This window comes from Natrix helvetica (assembly GCF_964273705.1).
Source record: "Natrix helvetica genome assembly, chromosome: Z".
Classification (NCBI taxonomy): domain Eukaryota; kingdom Metazoa; phylum Chordata; class Lepidosauria; order Squamata; family Natricidae; genus Natrix; species Natrix helvetica.
Window position 1 is genome coordinate 61,728,139 of NC_138554.1, and position 26,675 is coordinate 61,754,813.

General features: G+C 40.9%; 1 protein-coding gene across 2 annotated transcripts in view; it reads right to left on the minus strand.

The window, feature by feature from the left end:
• The window catches only part of FRRS1L (ferric chelate reductase 1 like), a gene marked incomplete at its 5' end in the record, with an annotated part of 33,411 nt that extends 7,354 nt beyond the window's left edge, over positions 1–26,057 (minus strand). For both annotated transcript variants that reach the window (XM_081969613.1, XM_081969612.1), the window contains 3 exons: positions 998–1,136; positions 10,513–10,597; positions 25,808–26,057. In XM_081969613.1, the coding sequence (XP_081825739.1) occupies positions 998–1,136; positions 10,513–10,597; positions 25,808–26,057 (474 nt within the window). The remainder of the gene's footprint in view (positions 1–997; positions 1,137–10,512; positions 10,598–25,807) is intronic.
• Positions 26,058–26,675: the final 618 nt, after the last annotated feature.

Below are 26,675 nucleotides of genomic sequence, written 5' to 3' on the forward strand. Positions count from 1 at the left end.
TTCCATTCCAACCACTTTATCCCTTGCCTCTATCCTCTTTGTTTATCTGCCCAATGGTGAGGCTGGTGGCTGAAACTGTAGCCTGATGCTGGGTGACACCAAAACGAGTAAGAAAGCTCAGCAAGGACTGGCCACCAGCTAGAGCAGGGGTGTCCAAACTTGGGAACTTTAAGACTTGTGGACTTCAACTCCCAGAACTCCTAGCATGGCTGGCTGGGGAATTCTGGGAGTTGAAGTCCATAAGTCTTAAAGTTCCCAGGTTTGGACACCCCTGAGCTAGAGATTGGAGCTGGGGCTGGAATCATGGAGCTGAGGCCCAGAGCTGGAGAAAAGGAGAAAGGAAAAGCAGGGGCATGCTGAGTCTTCCGCCTGTAATTCAGGCTTCCGCCTGTAATTCAGAGGTCAGAGATGCTGAGCCAAGCCAGTGGCATTTACTTTTGCATTTGTATCAACAGAGGCAGCAACACCAAAACATTGTCTAAGGGTGTAATTTGGAGGCTTGCGATGCTGAACCAAGCCAAAATGCTGGCAAGATATAGTGAAGCAGCAAAACGTGGTCCTATTTTGGTCAGGAAAATAGAGGTTTAAAATGGCAAGGACCACAATGGCAATACAGCTGTAAGACAATGAATAAAAAGGTTGGTGGGGGATAGGATTGAAGAGCTGACTTGGAATTGGATGGTGATACCAACAAGCATAGAGACTATCAGAGACTTGGGGAATGATAGAATTGATCTCAATGCTGCTAGTAGGACCATTGGAGAGAGGGGATGGGTTGTTTTTTGGAACGGAGGTAAAAGGAAAAATATTTACTTAAATTGTTTATTATCCTTAATTGGTTATCACATTTCTGTCATTCTGCCCCATCATTAGAATCGTGCAAAATGCTATACGTATCAAATTGCTACATGTTGTCATTATTTTTATTCAAATAATAATTTGAATATTTTTTCTCCAGAAAAAGCAGTAATTATTTCAGCAAATAAAACATTCTTACCATTTTTTTATCTGAGGAAAATCCTACAGCTACCCAGCCATCAGCTTCAGCACTCAGTTCAAACTCTATGTCAGCTCCTATTCTGCGGTAACTGAGAAAATATTCGCATGTATCTGCAGTGCATCCAGGTTTACCATATCTACACGGGATAAAGGAAATGGAAACAATTCAAAGAACTTTCCTTTTGAACCATATCTGTATTTGCAGCTAAACAACATTACATTGTCAGTTATTTCAAGGTTAGTGTACTGCTAACTTTCTCCCCATTTATTTAAGGGTTTATTGAATTGTTATAGTTTTTAGGTTTTTTATTTTTACTAATTTACATTCAGTACCAGCTCTTGATTCATTAGCTTATGAATGAATCCCCATCTCCAAGTGTGTGAAGAAAATAAAAATGTGACAAAATGTGCTCAGTCTATATGATTTCTACAAACTCTGATAAGAAAACATACGTAAAACATAGTGGGCATATTAAATTCTATTTGAATACTGAAAAACAATGAGGTGTAGGAATCACAATTTGTGCTGGAATCAGAGCTATAAAACTAAAACCCTATAGTCCTCTATTAGAACAATAAATACAGCAAATTGTCTTCTGTTTCTACATTCTTGTCAGTTGTTCCAATAAAGGTAGTGATATCATTTGGAAGACCCCAGAGACTCACTTCATTTACATTATGAACAGTGCTTTTTTAACAAAGCAGTGCTAAGTAAAAATATTGACTTCCTAAAATATCATTTTGAAGTTGTTACACAAAAATACTCTGAAGGCTGAATCCTTATTGCTGTTACTTGATGTGCAATCCTTGAAAACCTTAAGGATTGCACACCAATTAACAATAAGGAGATTACTTAATCATAATGACCCAATCCTGATTTTTCCAGAGCTTTTTCTTTGCTCCTTGCTGTGAATCCAAATTATGGTTTCATGAGATGTCAGAATATTTTTCTCCTTATACACAAAAAAAATGTAACTCCCAATAGATTAGCTAATAAACCATTAATTTAAAGCCTGGTGCTAGAACACATAAGACAACTATTTTTCATGTTGATGAATTGGATGATTCGTAATGTATTTAAGGCAACGCGCCCTTAAGCATGTGTTAATTTGTTTAAAACAACTTTATTGTTTCATTAGGGGAGTATCAATTTCTGATCCCTCAGCTTGACATTACAATAGGCAACTCAAAGCACTGTACCAAATACTTTCATGGAATACTGCAGGTTGGAATATATTTCATTTTCATCTTCTCTTTTTTTCTGGAAATTTGGGCAATAGTAGATATCAAAGTGTATTTCTTTGCTTTGAATGTTTTGAAAAAGTCTCCCATTGCCGAGAACCGTACTGTTACAGGCAGCCTTGCCTTTTTTCTTTCTACTAGACTAAGAGCTGAGCTGATTGAATTCAGCATTTGTCAGTACTTTGTATACATATTTGACAACTGAACAATCATAGAATCATAGGGCCGGAAGGGACCTTTTAGTACAACTTTAAACCCTTTTCTCACCACTGAATTGCAATTTGTTGGATAGGACCCAATGCTCAAATATAAAGTGGTACAACCATTTCTCGTGATCTTAATGTTAGCTCTCTCTTAACGCAGTCTTCGGAGCGTGTTGGCTTTTTTTTTTTTTTTTTTGTCAGATGCAGCATACTGCTGGCTCATACTTAAATGGTGGGCCAAGACATCCAGACCACACTGTTACTATCGTTAAGCCAGGTACTGCCTATTCTATACCTATGCATTTGTTTTTCCCCACCAAAATGCAAGACCTTACACTATATACAATAATACAATACAATAATACAATACAATACAATACAATACAATACAATACAATAGTAGAGTTGGAAGGGACCTTGGAGGTCTTCTAGTCCAACCCCCTGCCTAGGCAGGAAACCCTATACCGTTTCAGACAAATAGCTATCCAACATCTTCTTAAAGACTTCCAGTGTTGGGGCATTCACAACTTCTGGAGGCAAGCTGTTCCACTGATTAATTGTTCTCACTGTCAGGAAATTTCTCCTCAGTTCTAAGTTGCTTCTCTCCTTGATTAGTTTCCACCCATTGCTTCTTGTTCTACCCTCAGGTGCTTTGGAGAATAGTTTGACTCCCTCTTCTTTGTGGCAACCTCTGAGATATTGGAATAATGCTATCATGTCTCCCCTAGTCCTTCTTTCTCTTAAGCTAAACATACCCAGTTCCTGCAACCGTTCTTCATATGTTTTAGTCTCCAGTCCCCTAATCATCTTTGTTGCTCTTCTCTGCACTCTTTCTAGAGTCTCCACATCTTTTTTACATCGTGGCGACCAGAACTGAATGCAGTATTCCAAGTGTGGCCTTACCAAGGCATTATAAAGTGGTATTAACACTTCACGTGATCTTGATTCTATCCCTCTGTTGATGCAGCCTAGAACTGTGTTGGCTTTTTTGGCAGCTGCTGCACACTGCTGGCTCATATTTAAATGGTTGTCCACTAGGACTCCAAGATCCCTTTCACAGTTACTACTACTGAGTAAGGTATCACCTATACTGTACCTGTGCATTCCGTTTTTGTTGCCTAAATGTAGAACCTTACTCTTTTCACCATTGAATTTCATTTTATTAGATAGTGCCCAATGTTCAAGTTTGTCAAGATCCTTCTGTATCTTAAGCCTATCTTCTGGAGTGTTGGCTATTCCTGCCAGCTTGGTATCATCTGCAAATTTGATGAGTTCCCCATTTATTCCCTCATCCAAATCATTGATGAAGATGTTGAAGAGTACTGGGCCTAAAACAGAGCCTTGGGGTACTCCACTGCATACTTCCCTCCATGTAGATGCAGTTCCATTGAGAACTACACGTTGAGTGCGGTTGGTCAGCCAGTTACCAATCCATCTGGTGGTGATGCTGTCTAACCCACATTCTTCTACTTTATCTAGTAGTAGGTTATGGTCTACCTTATCAAAAGCCTTACTGAAGTCCAAGTAAACTATATCAACGGCATTCCTCTGGTCCACTAATTTTGTCACATTATCAAAGAATGCAATAAGATTAGTCTGGCATGATCTGTTTTTGACAAATCCATGTTGGCTTTTGGCTATTACTTTGTTTGCTTCTAGGTGTTCGCAAATTCGTTGCTTGATTATTTTTTCCAGAATCTTTCCTGGTATTGAGGTTAGGCTGATAGGTCTGTAGTTTCCTGGATCTAATTTTTTCCCTTTTTTGAAGATGGGAACCACATCAGCTCTTTTCCAGTCCTCTGGTAGTTCCCCGGTGTTCCAGGATCTCTGAAAGATATAATTCAGTGGTTCTGAGATCTCGTCTGCTAGTTCCTTCAGAACTCTGGGGTGTAATCCATCCGGTCCTGGTGATTTGAACTCATCTAGGGTAGACAGGTGCTCACTTACCATTTTCTTCCCTATTTCAATTTGTGTTCCTAATTTTGTGGTGCTGCTTTTGATAGGTTGGACTGTTTTATCCCTTTGTGTAAAGACAGATGCAAAACATGAGTTAAATAGTTCTGCTTTCTCCCTGTTGCTTGTCACCTTCTTGCCACTTTCTCCTAGCAATGGACCAATTGTTTCCTTAACTTTTTTCTTGTTTTTAACATGTTGGAAGAAGCTTTTTTTGTTAATTTTTACTTTTGTGGCAAGCCTTTCTTCATATGTAAAACCTTTCCTTATCACTGAACATCATCTTATTGGATAAGGTCAAGTTTGTCAAGATCCTTCTGAATCTTGAATCTATCCTCCAAAGTGTTTGCAATTCTCCCCTAACTTTATGTCAAATTTGATGAGCTCCCCTTTTATTCCCTCATCTCAGTTATGAAGAAGTTGAAGAGCAGTGGGTCCACAACAGAAATCTAAGGTATCCTAATGTATGCTTTCCTCTATGTAGATGCAGCTCCATTGAAGACTACATGCTGGATGTACTTGATTAGGCAACTGTAAATCTATCTGATGGTGGTACTGTCTAGACATTATTCTACCTTACCAAGAATTAGACTGTGATTTACTTTGTCAAATGACTTACTAAAATGGATTTATTATATCCACAACATTTCCCTGATTCACTAATTTAGGCAGTTTGTCAAAAAATGCAATAAGGTTTGTTTTTAGCAAACCCATGCTGTCTTCTAGTAATTGCCTTGTTCATTTTTAGGTGCTCATGAATCTGCTGCTTGATTATTGCTTCAGGATTTTCCCAGGTATTGATGTCAGGTTGTTTGGTCTGTAGTTTCTTGGATCCACCTTTTTGAAGATTGAAACCATGTCAGCTCTTTTCCAGTCCTCCAATAGCTCCTCTGTGCTCCAGGAGCTCTGAAAGATTTTGTTAAGTGGTTCTGAAAGCACATCTGCCTGGTCTTTCTGAATCATGGAGTGTAAACCATCTGCTCCTGGAGAGTTGAACTGTCTAGAATGGATAGGTGTTTTCTTACCAATTCCTTGTCTATTTTGACTTGCATAACTGTTCTGCTTCCCCACAGAATTGCTTTTTTGATAAATTGGACTATGTTTTCCTTTTGCATGAAGACAGGTACAAAGAAAGAATTAAACAGTTCACTTTCTTCCAGCTACCTGTCATCTCCTTACTATCTTCTCCCATTAGTTGACCAATCGTTTCCTTGACTTTCTTCTTGTTCCTCACATATTAAAAGAAACCTTTTTTTGTTATGCTGGTATTCTGCCTTAGTTATACGTTTCTCTTTCCATTGTTGTCCTTTTTTTCCCTCAGTTTGTCAGAGAGTTCTATATGACTACATCTGGATTCTTGGATTATTTTAATAGTCAGTTATAAATGTCTGAATTGATCAAATCTTCTACCAAATTGAACAGTTATCGAGTTTAAAATGTGCTGATACTTTATATGCAAGGGTTCCATTTCATTTTGCACATTCAATCTGACCTCAAAATATTTTTTTTAGTCAAGGAAAATACTTGTACGTTTTAGTCCCCATATCTTGTTTGGAAAATTGAATTTTAGTTTTTATATACTAAAAAGACTTTTATGTATCTAAACATAAGCACTACTTACCTTTATGCTGTTTTCTTTTTCTATTAAGAGGCCCTTATCTATAGCTCCAGATTGTACAAGGTCTTTGTTCTTGAAGCGGCTTTGAGGAATGCTCTTTTCCAGCCTCTGCAGCCTCCCTGCTGTTGTGCAATTTTCGGAGGCTTTAGAGGTCATGCAAGAGCGCATCCCATTCTCATGCAGCTTCTGGAGCCTCCAAACATTGTTTGAAGGCATACCTGTGCTCACACATTTTTTAGAGATTCTGAAGGCTAGGTAAGAACATGATCTCATGGACAGCTTCAGGGGGTCTGGAGGCCACACACTCTATTCTCACATGGCCTCTGCAGCCTTCAAAAATCACACAGGAATAGGGTGTGTTTTAAAAGAATTATTGGGTGTTGATGAATGCTGACATAAATGCTACTATGTCACACAGAATGTCATAGCATGTCACCTTTGATACCTATTACATATGCTTGCTATCATTGCCCTATAGCATCTTCAGATTTTGTTTCACCTGAAATTTTTGCTGATCTACATCTAAAATGTTTCAAGAGAACTTCCTAGAATCAATGGTTTGTTTCAGCTTCAAAGCACATTTTCTGTTTTGTACATACCCCTAGTGTGTAATGTAATGTAAGCCTAAAGCAGCACAATAGAAGAAAAGAAATATAATTAAGGTAAGAACTAGCCTTTTTTAAAAAAAAATATTATTTTTTAGTTGTTGGATTTATGGGTGGAGGCTTCTGCAACAGCATTGACCACCTATTTTCTGCTTTAACAGAAAAGTTAACATTTGTTTTCCACAGGTTTTAAAAGAGAAAATTAAGTATTATGGTTTTCCCCATTTTTTTTACTTTAAGTAATATGAATGAATAACAATTGTGTTTGAGTTCATTCCCAATATTAATTGTGGAAAAGTTTCACAATCTTTTCAAGCCCATCAATTACCTGAGAAAACTTACAACTATGACCTAATACAGAGCATTCACATTTACCGTGTTCTCCTTAGATAACAACAGCAATTGGGACTGGGATTGCAGTTGCTAAATGATGCAGTCATAAAGCATGATGTCTTGTCATTGCATTGCTTAGCAACAACAATCCAGGCAGATCTAGTTGCTGGGGTAACTTCAAGAGACATGATTTAAGTGGGAAGCAGTGGGAGTTCCAGGAAAGGAGACTAGGGAAGGCCCATGGAGGCCTGGCACAGACACCATGTGAGTTACGGGGAGGGATTCTGCAGTGCTGTGCAAACACAGGGAGATCAAAAGAAGGAGGATGTGGTTAGTGCAAGCACAGGAAGGGTGAGGGAAGGAGGGTGCAGATCAGTATAAGAAGACTAAGCTGAGATAAAATGAGGATGGGTCTGGGAAAGTGCCAGGAGGCCAAGGGAAGGTTGCAAATTACAATCATGTGACCATCGAATGCTGCAACTATTGCAAGTGCGAGCCGGTTGCCAAACATCTGAATCATCATGTGACCATGGGAGTACTGCAATGGCTGGAACTTTGACATGGAAAAGATGACAAACCAACACAAAACTTTTTTTTTTGTTAATCCATCATACCTACAGAATCTTAGCAAGGATCCTTCTATCCATCCTCAACAAACTATTTCATATACACCAACAGCAGCCACTATAATTATACACTTGGAGTGAATTCCTGACCTTTTGAAAGACCCAACTTGATGTTTTAATTAACACATAGGCTAGAAACCAGGAGAAGATTAATTCTAATCCACATTAGGCCTGAAGCCATCTGAATGATTTTGAGACAGACTTTCTCTAATCCCAAGAAGCAGTCAAGAGAAAGCCACTTTTGAAATCATGCCCCAAAAACTTTCAGGAAACTCTCCACCAATCTCCAGAAGTCAACACTGATCCCCCCCCACAAAACCCCCTAAACCCAAACCATTTCTGCCTTCTAAACCCTTCCTATATCCAGCTGAATCAAGCTCCAATTTGGAAGTATTCAAATCGCTATTGAGCACAATAAATAAAGTAGTATCAGTCTCTGGAGATCAGCATCCAAAACTGCAAATATTCTGAAAGGGAAAGGCACAAATTGAATCATCAGTTACTTCACTAAATCTGGATGACCAGGTTGACAAAGAGCCCAATGTTTCTTCTGTAGCACAAGTTCTATGGTATAAATAGCTTAACTACAGGATAAATTGATGAGGTTTTCAAAGTACAAGTTTCCCTGGAGCAAATAGTTTAACAAAATAATTAATAATAATAAAAATAGCTGGAAGCATCCTGGTTGCAGTTTCTGGTCATTTTTCTATTCTTGATGGAATGCGGTATGGAATCAATCTTGTGCAAAGTGGCACCTGTGGAAAAGAAAAGGAAATATTAATAAGGTATCAAACTAGAAGCAATAACAGGAATTTAATTGCACAAATGGTTGTTGGAAAGTGAAAGATTTTATTTTATAGAATAAGGAGAATAGTATTGTACTTGTCAATATACATACTCTTTCTTCCTTGAAGACTGTAGTAAAATACTCTGCCACAACTATAGATTCCACTGTGTGCAGTCAGCCTGTGATCCAAGAAATATGTTCAGGAATATTGGCTTGCAGTAGTTTGTGTAGTAGATTGTGTAGTAGATTATGCAGACCCACTTGTTTTTCCAACTAGGTTTTTCCTGCCTGTAGAAGTTAGTTCCTCCCCAATGCATGGAGAACATTATTAGGAAATAAAAGAGTATTAGACAAAAATGATCACAACAATAAGAAAATGAAAATGTAAACATAGCACTTACATATTACCATACATTTCAACCCATTCCCTTCCTTACCTGCATGAGGCATATCCCACTGTCCCACAGTTGTTGGAGATGTTGGTGCCTGAAGTTCCAAGGTGAAGTAATTGTTAGGGTTCCAGGCAGAAATATTAGCTATGTATTCATGTATTGAAGCATACCATTAGGATAAACTGTTTTATGTAAACTTTTCTCCATAGTTTCCTCAGTCATTAGTTTCCTTTTGTGAGCTCCAATTGGCATAACATATGTATATATCATGTGATTTACATTATACATATCTCATGTTTATATGACCTCGTGTACTGCCTGATGTAATCTCTTAAATGGTTCAAGGACTGTTTAAAGTTCCTGCATATATTAGGAGCATAGTTTTAATAAAACAGAGCATAATAAAAGAGATTCATAGTTCCAAGATGGGCCAAAAGCAGGAGTTTTATTCCATGTTGTTTTTCTGTATTCCATATGTGCCTTTTTAATTTTCAAGCCATACATTTATCCATAAAACAGTTCCATCTCTACTGCCACTGACATTGTTTTAAAATTATAAATTATCAGGAACTCTGAATTCTCCATGTCTTCGGATGAATACAGAATAACAGAACTGAAAAGAAAAAAATTGAGGGTCTTCTAGTCCAAGTCCCTGCCCAAGCAGAAGACCCCATACCATTCTGGACAAATGGTTGTTCAATATATTTTTTAATCTCCAGTGATGAAGCACCCAGTTTCTGGAGGCAAGCTGATTAATTGTTCTTGTTGTCAGGAAATTTTGCCTTAATTCTAGGTTGGATCACTTCTTGATAATTTTCCATCAGTTACCTCTTGTCTTGCGCTCAGGTGCTTTGGAGAATAACCCCCTCTTCTCTGTGACAATCGCTCAAAATATTGGAAGATTACTATCATGTCACTGTTAATCCTTCTCTTCGTTAGATTAGATATATCCAATCTAATCCAATTGTACAACCATACATCGTATGCTTTAGCCTCAGTCCCCTAATAATCTTTGCTGTCCTTCTCTGCACTCTTTTTAGAGTCTCAACATCTTTTTTGTATCATGGTGACCAAAAATGGATGCAATATTCTTTTTAAGCCAAATTATACAAGTCAAAATATAAAATGTGCATGAGCTTTATAGATACTATTCCTATGATGGTGAGTTTTCAGATTGTCAGTTCAAATACAATATTACTTTATTTGTTGGTTGAACTTTACAGTCAGTTTGCTAAATGGAAAGAGGGAAGAGCTTTAACAAACCACCATTGCCGATATTTTGTAGTTGTTAGGCTCTACTGAAATGAACCCACTGCTGTTGCTTCTTTGCTGAGCTAAGTGCTATAGTTCTGTAAATAGATAAGTTACCAAAATTTTATTTTTATGTAGATTTTTAAAACATTTACTCAATCTTTGTGAATTTAGAACATACATCAAAGTAGCAAGCATCTTGTTCCTATGGTTTCCTATGGAAAAACATTAAAAATTTCAAGATTTATGGTATCAAAACACAATGCAAAGGTGTTCTGTTCTTAGAAAGGTTTTTTTTTTAATCTATGCAGAACTCTATATTGCAGTTGTCTAAACAAAGGAACTTCACAACTGGGAAACTTCACATAGACTCAGAGTTACAATAAATTATTGCTAATAGGATATATTTATTGAAACAATTTATCGAGTGACCTTGTTCATAGGTCAGATTGGTTTTACTTAAAAGAGAAACAATTAACAAAGTTTCATTGTATCATACTGACCTAAAGCATCCTTTTGTTTTTCCACAATCATCCACTCGAATTTTTGCAAATGGATCTACTGGAGGAGCAGTAGGAAAAGGATAACCTTTAAGAATCAGAATTAAAATATTAATTATTTAATACAATGCATTTTAATTTTATACTAAATGTAAAATTAAATGTATTTTATATATTCATCAAATTTATATCCCACATTGAGAGAGAAAAGAAAAAACTACTCGCAATTAGCGAAGAAGTTATACCAGAAAGGGATCTGGTTTCGATGGCTGATGCCTGAGGGCATGCTAATATTCTGGGAGGACACAAGAGTTAGAATTAACACAACCATAGAGGCCCAGGCCTTTATGGAAAAAAATAAAGAACTCCTAGATAAACCTGATGATCCTATACCAGATTTACAGGACACAGGAGGGGCCGGAGCTCTGCTGGCGGGGGGGAGAAGGGGCAATACCAAGAAAACTCAGATCACAAAAATGAGTAAGAAAATCTGCCTGACATAAAGTGATTGAAAATATTTGAAGACAAAAGTTTATATGCTGACAAAATATTATTATGTAGTATTAAACTAATCTATGTACAAATGAAAACTATGAGTACGGGGGGAGGGAACACTTCCTACATATTGTAACTGCCAAAATTTGCAACTTGTTCCACCACCCCTTTTCCTTGATATTTGTTTTAAAAAAACCAATAAAACTTTGTTTAAAAAAAATATATATCCCACATTTTGTTTCTTACTGGGGTCAGCAATCACCCTGCAAAGTGTCATATTCAGATGTTAAAATAGTATTCTCATTTCCTTCAGAATCTACATGAAAGAACCATAGAATGATATTTGGAAAATACTTTTAAGTTATCATCCAATCCTCTGCTCTGTGTAGGATCTAAATGAAAATGTTTATGAAATATAGTCAGTATATGTTTGCACACAACTAATAAACTACTTCATATTCCCCTCAAACCTAAGGCTTTCTTGGCTCTATTTCTGCTTATACATCATTTTTCCATCAATTTTCTGACTACCACATTCTTCTTGGTGAGATTATCTCTTTTTGGAAAGCCAGAATTAAGAATTATCTATACCAACGTGCTTTTTATACTACAGGACTATTAAGAATTAGAGCTACAGACCCACAGAAGGTGTTTGACATAGCTTTCAAACTAGAGCAGGGTGAATCATATATATCAATCTTGACAGGTTATTAGCAAGAGACCCTTTATACAAGGAAATTGGCTATTCAGTATTACCTGCCATTAGCTTTTTTTGCTTGTTTTAATGACATGCCTATCTCCCCCCTCCCTGCAATATTCACTTTATAAGATGCACACATTTCCACCTACATGGGGGGAGGGGATTGCATCTTATAGTGCAAAAATATGGTAAGTCTAAGTGCTATTGCTATTTCCAGTAATTCTACAGCTGGGGCCCCTAATTGCTCAGTCAACAGGCATGCGTCCTGTAGCCCATTTTTCACCAGAAAACTGTTGGTAATCAGGTAATTGGCCAGTAAATGCCTGGTGCTATACGCTTTGCTGGCTCTTTCATGATCGGGTAGCCTTTGCCAGATGTTAGCCGTTCCTCAATTTCACCTTCTTGCAGTATGTTGTTAAACTGCTTGGCAAATATTTGGTGTAGAATAGACCAATCAGGTGTTTCAAACAAAATTTATGCAATTCATCTTCACCAGGTGCTGACCAATTCTTGATCTTCCTTGCTCTTTTTTTCGCCATTTCTGCTGTTCATACAAATTATTTCATTTCATTTTTCAAATTCTTATCCACTTCCTTTAACCAAGCTGTGTTCTTGTTATATATATATAACAAGATATATATATGTATATGTATATGTATATGTATATGTATATGTGTATGTGTATGTGTATGTGTATGTGTATGTGTATGTGTATGTGTATGTGTATGTGTATATGTATATGTATATGTATATGTATATATATATATTTGTATTATCCCTATTATAACTCTTATGGTTTGCTGCATAGTCAGTCAGACATTCAGACTGGATTTGGCATTTTGGCTACCTATCAAGTCCTCAAAGATTTGGGAGAGGCACATATGGTGTTTGGTGGTGTTACATATAGTATATTGTTGCAGATGTAAGTTGCACCAAGTAAAATCATCTTTTGATGGTGAATTTGTCAATGCTGATAGTGTTCAAGTGGTGTACCAGTTATTTTGGGACACCATTCAAGGTACCTATTATTATTGTTATAACCTTTGCTTTCTTTTGCCACAATCATTCTATTTCTATTTGGAGGTATTTACCAGAATATTTTTTCATCTTCTCCAATCCTTTTTCTTCTCTTCTGTTGTCTCCGGGTACTGCCACATCACTATTCAATCGTTTTTGTCTTTCTTATTGACAATTATTAAGTCTGGAGCTTTATGTGTGTATGTTTAAATTCAGAAGTCCCAGAGCAAGTTAGCTTCTTCATTTTCTATGATTTTCTCTATTTTATGGTCCCACTAGTTCTTGCTTAACTAAATATTTCTTGTACATCTTCCAATGCACCATTGTTGCTACTTTGTCATGCCGTTGCTTGTGGTCAGTCTATGCAATCTTCTTGCAGCAGCTAATTAGTCTAACTTGCTGTCTACTGCTGTCTTTTCAGTTCTGGCTTTGTATGCATTTGTTCTTAAGGTTTGGTCTTGAGCAACCAGAATTAGCCCTTGAGTCTCTTTCTTCAATTTTCCCACTTGGTGCAGAGTTTTTCTCCCAACTGATGTCAGTAAGTTCCATCTTAGCAAAAAGTTTATCTATTTCTCTTGTTTGACTGTAGTATACACCTATGGCAATGTCATTCTTTCCCCCTTTTATATTAACCCATATATATTCAAGGAGAGTTTTGTTCTTGGTTTCATGTATTTCTATATAAATTTCCTGAGGAGGAAAGGTATGGCAAATCTAGAGAACATACTAAAAAACAGAGACATCACCCTGCCAACAAAAGTGCATATAGCCAAGGCTATAGTTTTTCCAGTTGCAATGTATGGCTGTGAAAGTTGTACCATAAGAAAGGCCAAAGAATTGAGGTCTTTGAACTATGGTGCTGGAGAAGACTCCTGCGAGTCCCTTGGATTGCAAGGTGATCAAACCGGTCAGTCCTAAGGAGATCAATCCTGACTGCTCTTTGCAAGCCAGATCCTGAAGATGAAATTCAAGTACTTTGGCCACTTAATGAAAAAGAAGAACTCACTGGAAAAGAGCCTAATGGTGGGAAAGATTGAGGGCAAAAGAAGAAGGGGACATCAGAGAATGAGGTGGGTGGATGGAGTCACCGAAGCAGTAGGCGTAAGCTTAAATGGACTCCAGAGGATGGTAGAGGACTGGAAGGCCTGGAGGAACGTTGTCAATGGGGCCATAATGGGTCGGATAAGACTTTGCAACTAACAATAACATTTCTATAGAGGTGTAGTGAATACTAACACACATATAATGCAGTTCCATCTCCTCTTTTGTTAGGCCTGTTTCTTTTGAATGATTTATATCCTTCTAACAGTACATTCCAGTCATGAGTTTCATCTCATCACATTTTGATAATGACAGCTATATCATAGCTGCTCTTGTGCACTAGTACTTCAAATTCACTCTGTTTATTCCTCAATCTTTGAGCATTAGTGTATAGGCATCTGAGTCCTTAATGGCTGAGGCTGGGTTTGTTTCTACATCTCCTGTTTTGTATCTGAGTTCATTCCTTCCCACTGTTTCCTATCTCCTTGTTTAATTGGTTGTCTTGGGGCTTATGCTCATGATTAGGTCCTAAAGATTAGCCACCCTCCCCACTCAGTTTTAGCTTAATCCTTCCGATAAGCTGACCCATTTTCCAAATGCATTCTTCACGCTTCTTATGAGCTGCAGCCCATCCTCTGCCGGAAGCCCTTCATATAGGTAATGTAGACCATCGTCTAGGGATCTGTTCCATCAACTTCACCATGTAAGAAGAAAAATCTGCAGTTTGTTCCTTCCAGCCAGGACGATGTGATTAGTGCTGATGAACAAAATAAGACGCTAGGAAGCAAGCTGTCGAAAAGGAAGTTTTTATTTTGGAAGCCACAGAAACTGCGGTGACAACAGTGGTGGGTTCTGGGTGGCAGATTGCAAGGGTGAGCAGAAATGATTTTTATATCTTTCTGGGCTTTTGTGACTGAGATGCCTGATGGGGTATTCGATTAGTTTAATAGTGTGCCTTTGGTATTTTGATTTCCCCCTTTCTGGCTTTCTGAGTAGGAGGGGGTCGAGTCCAGCCTTGGGGAAGGGAGAAAACACTAAATTTAGTAGGTTCAATGTGTTTTTTTAGCTTAATCCCATCAATTCTGTTTGCATTAGTCTGAAGTGCAGAAGCTGCTCCTCACTACATTCCTTCAAGTGGGATACAATGTATCCATTTGTGGAATGCTCACCTGAAGAGTTTTCCCTCTCCCTCTCTTTCAGCCTTTGCAAATGGCTCTTTTCTTTGAAACTTTCATCATTTTAGTTCCTGCCTGAGCAGCAGGAAAAGCTGTTTTTTTTCTTTTTCTGGGGATATGGAATAGGGCCAGAATGGTGACCCTATGGCATGCGTACCACAGGTGGCACAAGGAGCCGTTTGTCATGGCACACAAGGAGTTGCCCTGTCAGCTGGCCAGTGTGCATGTGCGCGCTGGCCAGCTGACTTTAGCCTTTTTTTGAGGCCATTTTTCGCCCTCCCCAGGCTCCAGAGGCTTTATAGGAACCTGGGGAGGGCAAAAAGAGCTCCCCGCCCCTCTGGAGGCCCTCCAGAGCCCCCAAAAAGTGGCCCTATGAGCAAACTGGAAGTCCGTTCCCAAACTACCAGTTCTCCAGAAACAGTTGGAACCTGCTGAATTTCACCCCTGGGGTGGGGGGGTGGGAATCATGATTCTCTCCACAACCATCCCCAAAGCCTGTGGTTTATTTCTAAAATCTTCTTTCCTCACTGGATATTGACCTTTTGTTGGAAGTACAAATGCAGTATAGATTCAACCATAGTCTGTTAGTGCTTCATGAAGATTAGCCCAATTTGAGGGAATTATTATTGCAAAACAATGAGAAGGGCTGCCAGTGATGAGCTAAAATAGGGAAGCATGGGACACTTTTTCTTTCCTAACTTTGTTGGAAAAATGTAAACATTTCAAATTGTGGTTTAATGTTGTCTTTTTATGAATTTGTCATTCCCATTGAGATTGCAGTATCTATCCGGCGATGGCGGTCGCCTGTTTGAGCTCCTAGTTCACCGTGGAGCGCCCGATAGGGGTAGGAGGTTGCCGCCAGCCCCCATGGCAACGGGGAGCTGAGACTTGGATAGCCCGACCACCCTGGCATGTTTGGGGCTTATTTTAGTCCACCAGGGGTGGTCGGAGAAGCTTGGAGGCAAACAAGAGCGGAGCGGAGCGGAGCGGAGCGGAGCGGAGCTGAGCAGCCGAGAAAGGAAGCTGTGAGGCAATGGCGGCGGCGGCGGCAGCGCGGCGGCGACGGCGGCAGCGCGGCGCGAAATTTGAAAGTGGAAAGGGGAAAAGGCAAGACAGCACCAGGAAAGGCAAGCCAGCGGCACCAGAGAGGATGGGGAGACAATGGAACCTCTGGAGCCGCCCTACAACGCTAAAAAACACCAGAGGACATCGAGTGGTGAGCAGAATGGGGAGGCAACAGGGAGCGGCACTGGGAGATGGCTGCGGTATTGGGTGTGTGGAAAGAACCGCAGCCAGGGACTCCCAGGGACTCCCCCATAACAGCTGGCCATATCCTGGCTGCCCCCATGCTCCTAGGAACTTGCTCTGGTGTCTTGAGAATCCTGATAATTTTGGAAGCTTTTCCCAAATTGCTGCAAATGTTAAGAGAACTGAGAACTGAGACGCCGGATGGGGGGGTCAAGGTGAGGATGTTGGGGAACCAGTAGAAAGAAGAAGACCTAAATAATGGTTGGGGATGACCTGGAACCTTAGAGGTCACTGAAGACCCGTGTTAGGGCCATGGATGAGCCCAACTGACTGCCCAGACTAAGACCAAAAACAGCTGGGCTTAGAAGGCCACCCCTCATTTACTAAGGAACCCACATCTGTACTACATTTATTTTCAATCCACCTTGGACTGTCACCTCATTTTATGATATCTCCACCTGCTTCACCTTCACGTCCCGGAAATATTTGGAACATTTTCCCCTCCAGCTCCCCAGTAACATCTCAGCCTCCGGCTATTAACTATTAATTTTTACCATCTGCACCCTTACCCAATTGGGTTTTAATACTTCATCAATTTACTCAAGGCTAGACCTGCTCCGCCTGCGGGAGGCCCCGCTCTCGCAGGTATGGCCCTTGGCTCTCTCAAGGGCCTGCCTTGATGACGGGTTTGTGAACCCCGAGAGGTGGAAGAAACGGAGGCTGAGGGGCTTTTTATTCAAAAGTTTTTTATTGTTATTAAGGGGTTCCAGGGAGGGGGGGTGTGATAACCAGGCCGGGAGAGGCGCCAGTGCCAGTGCTGGACGGACAGGTGAGTCCGGGAAGGAAGTGAGCGGAGCGGGGGGGGAGAGGGAACAAGAGATTCCAATAGAGGGTTGTTTGATTACAACGGTCGCGGGGAGGGGGGGATGCGAGGACAAGAGAAGATCTCAAGGTCGGTTGGGAGACCGTGGTTGTTGGCTATGCCCGGTCGTCTGTACCAACCCCCGCAACCTAGGTGGCCAGGAACTACAGAGCCCGGGCCTACGGCTGATGCTTTGCAATGCAAGGTCCGTAACCAACAAGGCCCCCCTCATTAATGAGTTGATCTCTGAGGGGGAGCTAGACCTTGCAGGGATAACGGAAACCTGGTTGGGCCACGAGGGTGGTTTACCCCTCGTGGAAATGTGCCCACCAGGTTTCCGTGCATTCCATCAGCCTCGGGCCCTGGGTAAGGGTGGTGGGGTGGCGGTAGTTATACGGGAAGGTCTAGAGCCGAGGGAGTTCACTGTTCCTCAGATATCCGGGTGTGAGTCCCTTGGTGTGAAATGGGGCCCACGGAGGCAGTTGGGTTTGCTGATTGTATACTTGGCTCCTCGCTATACATCAGCAGCCCTGCCCGAGCTCCTCGAGCTGATCTCGGAGACGGCGGTTGAGATCCCCAGGCTCATGGTCATGGGAGATTTCAACCTGCCGTCGACGGGAGCAGCATCTGAGGTAGCTCGGGAGTTCATGGCTTCCATGACAGCCATGGGCCTGACCCAGTTAATTCAGGGCCCCACACACGAAGGAGGCCACACATTGGACCTTGTCTTTGTATCTGAGCAGTGGACGAGTGATCTGGGTAGAGGGGATTTTACTGTTACACCCCTGTCATGGTCAGATCACTCATGTCTCCGGCTTAACTTCCCTGGCGCTACCCCCCACCGCGAGGAGGCGGGACCAGACGGTCCACGCTGGTACCGCCCCAAGCGCCTGATGGAGCCGGATAGGTTCCAGACGGAGCTTGGGCCATTACCTGTAGCCCTGACCCGCGCTCGGTCGGAGGACCTAGCGGCCGCCTGGAATAGGGCGGCGGCTGGGGCCTTGGACCGGATTGCGCCTTTGCGACCTCTCCTGCGGCAGCGACTCACCCGGGCTCCTTGGTATACCGAGGAGCTGAGGGTGATGAAGCGTCACAGGAGACGTCTAGAGAGCAGGTGGAGGTCCTCACGCTCCGAATCTGATCGAACACAGGTAAGATCCTACTTGCGGACCTACCTGGTGGCATTAAGGGCGGCCAAACGTAGATATTGTGCCACCCTTATTGCGTCCGCGGATAACCGCCCTGCTGCCCTGTTTAGGGTGACCCGCTCCCTCTTGTCACAGGGGACGCAGGGGGCACCTTTACAGGGCAGAGCAGAGGAATTTGGGGAATATCTGCAGGACAAAGTCGCTCAGATCCGGAGCGGATGGGCCCCACTCAGTGGACCAGACGAGCCGCCAACAGCGAGTCTTGTGAGACCATCCTGGGAGGAGTTTGATTCTGTTGCCCCCGAGGATTTAGATAGGTTGCGTGGACGGCTGCGACCCACCACATGTTTAATGGACCCGTGTCCCTCCTGGTTGGTACTGGCATCTTGGGAGGTGACACGAGGCTGGCTTCTGGGCCTGGTGAATGCCTCATTGGGTGAGGGATCCTTACCAACCGCCTTGAAAGAGGCGGTGGTGAGGCCCTTACTTAAGAGGCCCTCACTCGACCCAATGGAGCTAGCTAACTATCGTCCAGTCTCCAACCTTCCGTTTCTAGCGAAGGTTGTTGAGAATGTGGTGGCCCAGCAGTTTCCACGACACCTTGACGAATCCGAGTATCTAGACTCACGCCAGTCCGGCTTCCGACCTGGGCACAGCACAGAGACAGCCTTGGTCGCGTTGGTTGATGATCTCTGGAGGGCCAGAGATAGAGGTTGCTCCTCTATCCTGGTCCTATTAGACCTCTCGGCGGCTTTTGATACCATCGACCATGGTATCCTATTGCGCCGGTTGGAGGGGATGGGAGTCGGAGGTACCGTTTTGCGGTGGTTCGGCTCCTACCTCTCCGACCGGAGGCAATGTGTGTTGACAGGGGGACAGAGGTCGACCCCGAGGCCACTCACTTGTGGGGTGCCACAGGGGTCGGTCCTCTCGCCTCTCCTGTTCAACACATATGTAAAGCCGCTGGGTGAGATCATCCGTGGTTTTGGGGTTGAGTATCACCTCTACGCTGATGATACTCAGCTGTATATTTCAACTCCAAACCACCCCAACGAGGCTGTCGAAGTAATGTCCCGGTGTTTGGAGGCCGTCGGGGTCTGGATGGAGGACAACAGACTTAAACTCAACCCCTCCAAGACTGAGTGGCTGTGGCTACCGGCACCTCGATTCAGCCAGCTGATCCCATCGCTGGCCATAGGGGGCGAGCAGTTGCCCCCTGTGGAACGGGCGCGCAATTTGGGCGTCCTCCTTGATGCCCGGCTGTCAATGGATGACCATGTGGCGGCCGTGGCAAGGGGGGCGTTCCACCAGGTTCGCCTGGTGCGCCAATTGCGCCCCCTACTGGACCGGGATGCCCTACGCACGGTCACTCATGCGCTGGTGACGTCCCGCCTGGATTACTGCAACGCTCTCTACATGGGGCTGCCCTTGGGACGCGCCCGGAGACTGCAGTTAGTTCAGAATGCAGCCGCGCGGGCTGTGATGGGGAGTACGAGGTACTCCCACGTAACACCTCTCCTGCGCGAGCTGCATTGGCTACCTGTGGTTTTCCGGGTGCGTTTCAAGGTGCTGATTACCATCTTTAAAGCGCTCCATGGCACGGGACCTAGTTACTTGCGGGATCGCATCCTCCCACATACATCCCTGCGGCCAATACGCTCACACAGGGAGGGACTTCTCCTGGTGCCATCCACTGGACAATGCCGGCGGGCGACACCGAGGAGTAGGGCCTTCTCTGTGATGGGCCCAACCCTCTGGAATGACCTCCCCCCCGACATTAGAACCACTTCTGACCTCCGCTCCTTCCGGCAAAAACTGAAGACCCACCTGTTCCGATTAGCAGGCCTGGCATAATTCAACTGTCCCTCCTGGCAAACGCACTATATCTGGTTATTTTAGGGGTTTTTTAATTCACTGTATTTGTTTTTAGGGGTTTGAACTTATTTTAATCTGCTTTGTACAGTTCTTTTAATGTCATTCTTACCTCCTCCATGTCAACTGTCAATTGTACATACTTAATTTTATTGTATCTGATATATTTTGTATGAACTGTACACCGCCCCGAGTCCCTTTCGGGAGAGGGGGCGGTCTAGAAGCATTAAATTAAATTAAATTAAATTAAATTAAGCCAGTTGTCAAGTGCCCAGATTGCAATCAAATCCCCAACTGGGTGCTAGGGTACCATCATAACTTTGAATGTTCACTGAATAAGTGGTCATTAAGTGAGGACTACCTAGATGCAGATAATCCACTCAGATTCCATGGATAGACTAAAGACACAGGAAGAATTACTTTGTGAAGTCCAGAAGATGCCATAGTTGATGCATTTACAAATGCCGGAAGAATGAAACCTTACCTCAAAAATGAGGGACAGCTTCAAGGAAAAATATTTGACAAACTCAAATATGACAACTCAAATATAACAAATTTTAAAAAGCAATGATAGAATAGATGGTAAAAATGTAAAGAAATAGTCACAAAATTTCAATTGGAAAATTATAGAATAAATCTATAGAATGTAGTCCAAGTTACAATCTAAGAGAAAACTGGTGTAAAAATATTTTATAGATAGTATGACTTCACCAATAATTGCCACAATAGGCAAATCATATTTCAATAGTTATAAATGCCAGGAAAGAGAGTGATTTAACCACTTGTAGTGGATGTAAAAGAATCAAATATACTGAAACGAAATATAAAACAGAAAATTTTAGAAATCAAATTCAATATGAAACCATTATTCTTCTTACCAGGCATAATTCTAAAACAGAGTTCCCCAATGTTTCTGGCTTTGCCGACTGGCACAGGGGGAGAGGGGATAATTGCCACATGAGCGGCAAGTTCGTGCATGTGCATGGAGCTCAATTTGCGCAAGTGGCATGAAGACACGCCTGCCACTCACTTAAATGGAGAGCGTGTGCACTCACTCACTGCTTGCACAAGTGACTGTTCACTTGTTGGCTGTTCCCATGGCCCAGTTGCAACCCCCTCCCCAAAGCCCACTAGTGGACCACGCCCACAGGTTGGGGATCCCTGTTCAAAAACATTTTTTTTTAAATCACAATTTACTAAAATGCATGCTCATAGTCATGAGGATAATAAATTTAGCACAAAATTGGAAAAGAGATACTGTAAGTTATTGATGACATCAGATTGATGACATAAATCTGGAGAATTAACAGCATATATTCACAACAGAGGTCTAACCAAATTTCAGAAATAATGGCTTCTATATTTGCAGCAAGGCTAATATAGAGTATGGTTTTTAAGGGAGAAAAGAACCAATTAAAGAACCGAAATCAGAAATACACATAAAAAATAAAAAATTATAAGTATTGTACATTAGTCAGAACATCGGAGGTTGTATGCTGCCTGATGTTCTTACTTGTGGCATCAACATTGTGATTGGACAGAAGGATAGACAATGTATCAAGCAGTTTAACTGTTAATGGTTGAAACTAGCTGTATATAATGTGAATGTATGGTCACCCCGACTCCGTGGTATTGCATTGTTTTTAAATGTAAAAATATATTTTTTTAAAAAACAATGCGGGAATAGTATCAGGAAAAACATAACCACATACCAGAAACCAGTAATATGAAAAAATGGTGCTGTTTTATGCAAACTCAGCCATATTGCATTGCTGGTAGCTCATAAAAAAGCAGAAATGTAGAATCTGACCTCTATTTCATCTCTGAATTGCAAATATTAAAGATAATCAACTATTCTGACATAAAATGAAATGAAGCTTTATAGGGGCTGGGGTGGTGGTCGCAGTTGGCTTTTAGCATATCTTGTAGAAATTTTTTTCGTCCAAAAGTGGAGCAATGTATTAAGGCTTGGTGGACCAGTGATGGGGGGTATGTAGAGAGGGGATGGTTCCGTGCAAGTGGCATGCATGCATGCAGCTTGCACAAGAGGAGCTGCACATACATGCTCACCCACTGCTTGAGTGGCCTGATTCTGAATGGGCCATGGCCTGGGGGTTGGGCACCGCTGAATTAAGGGATAAATTATATTGAATTTAATGGAGTATGGGGAAGAAATAGTTGATGGAGTGGAACTTGAAGTGATCTTGGGAGAGAATGATAATTGAATCTACACAGTACTGGCCAGAAGAGGTTAAGACAATCAGATTTGTATCCTAGATTTCAAGGGAGGTAGGAGAAAACTACGAAAGTTTCCATAGATTAAAACCTTGCAACAGAAAAATATTGGAGAGCATTGGGAAATTCTGAAAAATGGTATAATTAAGACCCAAACACACATAGTACCAAAAAGGAAAAAAAATGGGGGCTATCTCATGAAACCAGTGTGATTGAATTAAAAAATATTTCTAATAGATTGAAAAACAAAAGGGACAATTTTTAAAAATGGAAAGAACAGCATACAACAGAACAACAGCATTTGAGAATAGGTCAAACCTATAAAGGTGAGTAAAGTTTTGGTTCAGAATAATCTGAACCTTGCAATGAATATCGAAAAACTCTAAAATGATTCTTTTAATATATGTAGAATTGGAGAAGAATCAAGAAAACAGTTGGTCAATTAGTTAAAGAAAGATGGTGAGATGGTTATGGACAACAGGGAGAAAAGGCTGAACAGCTTAATTCCTATTTTACATTTGAAATAAGCAAGGAAATAGGTGAGGGTAGCTTTGAATGATTTCAGGTTATCAAAACCAGATTACATCCCTGTGTGTTGAACTGAAATATAATCTCAGAATCACTTATTGTAATCTTCAAAAACCGCTTGAGTGCCAGAGAAGTTCCAGAAAACTGGAGAAAAGCTAACACTTTAACTATCTTTAAAAGGGGGGGGGGGAATTGACCTAGAACAATCAGTTTTTCATTAATACCTAGAAAAATCCTAGAAAAGATCACTAGGCATTTGGATTTTCATCCAGCTAGCCACCCACCCATCCATCCATCCAATTTGTTGGCCAGAACATGGTAAAGCCAGTAAAAATTTGTTAAAAATAAATTGTGGCAGACAAATCGTTTTCTTTTGCATATTTACAAAATGACTAGATTACTAGACCAAAAGAATGTTATGGATATACTTAGATTTCAGTAAGGCATTTGATAAAGTTGACTATAGCCACATTCCTGATAAAACTGAATAATGTGAGATAAATGATCCTGTTCCCAGATGATTTTCATCTGCTGAATAACCATATCCTATAAAGGTTCTATGTCAACATGAAGAGAAGAATCCAATGGTACTTCCAAGTGAAGTATTTGGGGGTGGGGGTGGTAAAGAACACATATACAAGCAAAATGGACAAGGATTTAGTAAGAAAATACCTCTCCACCCTGGATGAATACAAATCAACTGGGCCAGATAGCTTACATCCTAGGGTTTTGAGGGAGCTGGCAGGTGTAATATTGGAGACACTGAATGTAATATTACAAAGCTACGTAGCACAGGGGAAATACCAGAAGATTGGAAAAAATCTGATACGGTACAAAAGTGGGGTTTTCCTTTTTTTTTGAGAAGTTTAAATTTTCTGCCCTGGAATTTTTGTCTGTGGAATCCAACAATAGTTATTGAAACTGGTCCTCTAAAAAATGCACGTACAACTATGCTAGAATGTCAATTTATGTTGTATCTTGAAACTCAGGATTACATGATTGCTTCTGCCAAAGGTCCCAACTACGTCTACATGTTCAACCAGCTTTTTCCTATTGATCGGAATGAAATCACCTTGTATGTTATGCAATTTTTTAAGAAAATCACTTTGTATCTTATGAAAACTTTTAGAAAAAGAATCACTCAGGAAAAGCTAAGGAACTTTGGGGGTGACCCCACAGAACTGATTTCATAACAGATATCTCTGTTATTTAAGTATCTATTATATTGCATCTTTATTAATAAAAAAGAGTATTGTATCCTGAATAAAAGTAAAATACATGTGTCTTTGCAAAGGAAAAAACATCAGATTGGGTATCAGGATATATTTTCAGTGCTTTCCAAGGTTGGGCTTGATTATTTACTTTGATCTTGGAGAATTGAGAATAGCTGAAAATGAAACTTTTATCTACAATGTATCAAATGCTTTCCTTGTCTCTAAAAGAGGCTTTTCCTAAAGGTTAAGGCTTATGATAAATTATTAGTAATAAATTTGAAAAATCAAATTTAAAATAAGAGAAAATTTGTGTTTTAAGTGCAATAGTACTACAAAAATCACTTTGCAGGTATTACAAAGTCCATCTGAGTGGCCCTCAGAATACATATGGGCCAGTATGAAAAAAGTTATTCTGAAACCTGGTTTTACCCCAAGTATATTCCTATTTATCCTATGCAAGCTAGAATCTTTAATTTAGACCTTGTGAGCCAGAATACACATAGTCCTCAACTTACATCAGTTTATTTAATGACCATTCTAAGTTATAATGGCACTGAAAAAATGACTTATCACCGTTTTTCACACTTATGACCGTCACAGCAATCCCATGATCAAAATTCAGATTCTTGGCAAATGACTCATACTCATATTTATAATGATAGCAATGTCCTGGAGACATGTGATCACCTTTTATAACATTCTGACCAGCAAAGTCAATGGGGAAGCCAGATTTACTAAACAATCTTGCTACTAATTTTAACAACTGCAGGGATTCACATAATAATAGTGGCAAGAAAAGTTATGAGGCAAAATTCACTCAATGTCTCACTTATCAACAGAAAGTTTAGGCTCAATTGTGATCGTAAGACGAGGACTAGCTTTACTGATGCCTATGCCACACTCTGGTAGAGCCTACTCAGACTTAACTAATAAATAGCAAAAGTTTTCCTATTTGGCAAGGTGGCCCAATTTTATCACTTCCCTTTTGGACTTAAATTTATGAATACAGAAGGATCTAATTGGTCAAAAAGAACTGAACAATCTCCCCATTAAAACCTCTTTTACCCTATGTACACTACTATTATTATCAATAATTTGAGCATACTGGCTTTCCCTTCCCTGAAGAACTTAAATTCTTCAGAACCATACTGAAGCAGGCACAGAAAGCAGGCACTCTATATGATTAGTTTCATCTAATGCTTACAACTTATACTCTGCATATATCTCACATTTTAAAAAATTTAAGCAGATGTATGCTATTCTGACAAAATGGTTCTATTAACCAACCCTGGATTTTTAGATCAGAGAATATTCTTAGGATAACAACATGCCTGCATTCCAACAGCCTCTGTTTCCATGGTAGCCACTAGAAATTGAGAGTCTGGGGAAAGGAATGGGTAGAGGAAACGGTAAATTGTCAAACGGTAAATTGTTTGCTTCGCTCCGGGAAACCAATTTATCTCAAATGGAGGAAACTTCGCTGCCATATGTTATACACGCTGCATCGAACATATTTATCCCGTTTTATCTCATCCCTCCCCCAAAACAATCAAGGATTTCCAAAAGGCAAGACAGAATTTTGATCATGATACGGAGCGCCCTTCCCCCACTGCAGCCGGTACCTGATAATGCCACAATTCCCTTTTCAACAGCAATAGAGACGTAATACGTTGAGTCCAGTAAATTTAGATAATTCCATTTCCCCCTTATGCCTTCCCTCTGAAGTGCTTCTAGATCTCTGAGCTATTTGGATAGGTTCTCACCCTCGTCGGAGAGGAAGCGCGTATCGTAAAACTCGCTGGCGAAAGTGCCATATGAGGAATCGTGAGGTTGATGCTTCTCATCGGGCTGGTTCCCTTTTGCATCTGTTTCGCGGCCTTGTATAGATCTTGTCTCCCTGCCAGTGCTCTCGTCCGCAGCGATGGCCCAAGAGGAAGCAGCGGAAGCGGCCACAAGCAGCATCCACAAGCTGCACCAGTGCAGCCACGGCAAGATTGCTGCAAATGCGGCCATGGCGGCAGTTCTTAAGCCTGATAGATTCTTGCGCGTCGCCACCCCTCTTCTGCTCTTCTACTCCACCCTTTGCAAGACTTCAGCCGAACTACTGTAGCATCAGATCTTACTGTCATAACCAAGCTTCAGGTGCAAAGAATGACCTTTTTTTGTTGCAAAACATTTCCTAATTATTACTTGAATATCTACATAGCTATGGCTATGGCTATGTACTTCTTGGTAGTCAAGATGATTGGACATCATTGAAATCAATGCAATGCAACTAAATGAACAGCAGAGGAAGACATATTTGAGATTGAAACCATGCTTCCATGGAAGGGAATAGCAGGCACATAAATGGGAGGCTAAAAACGATATTGAAGTACACCTGTCTATATTCCATGAGAAGCAGCCAAATATAGTACACAGTTTTGTGCATATTTGATAGTAATTAATGAGTATATATCTTGTTTTAATCCAAAGGAAGTAAGTTATCCAAGTCACTCATCTAATTTATTATGTGTATGTCTATTTAGTTATTGAGAAATCAGCTGGTTTCATTTGTATTATCTTTCTTGTATCTTGTCTTTTTAAATCCATAACCAAAATTCCCTGATTCTCAGTTGTATCCTCTTCTAT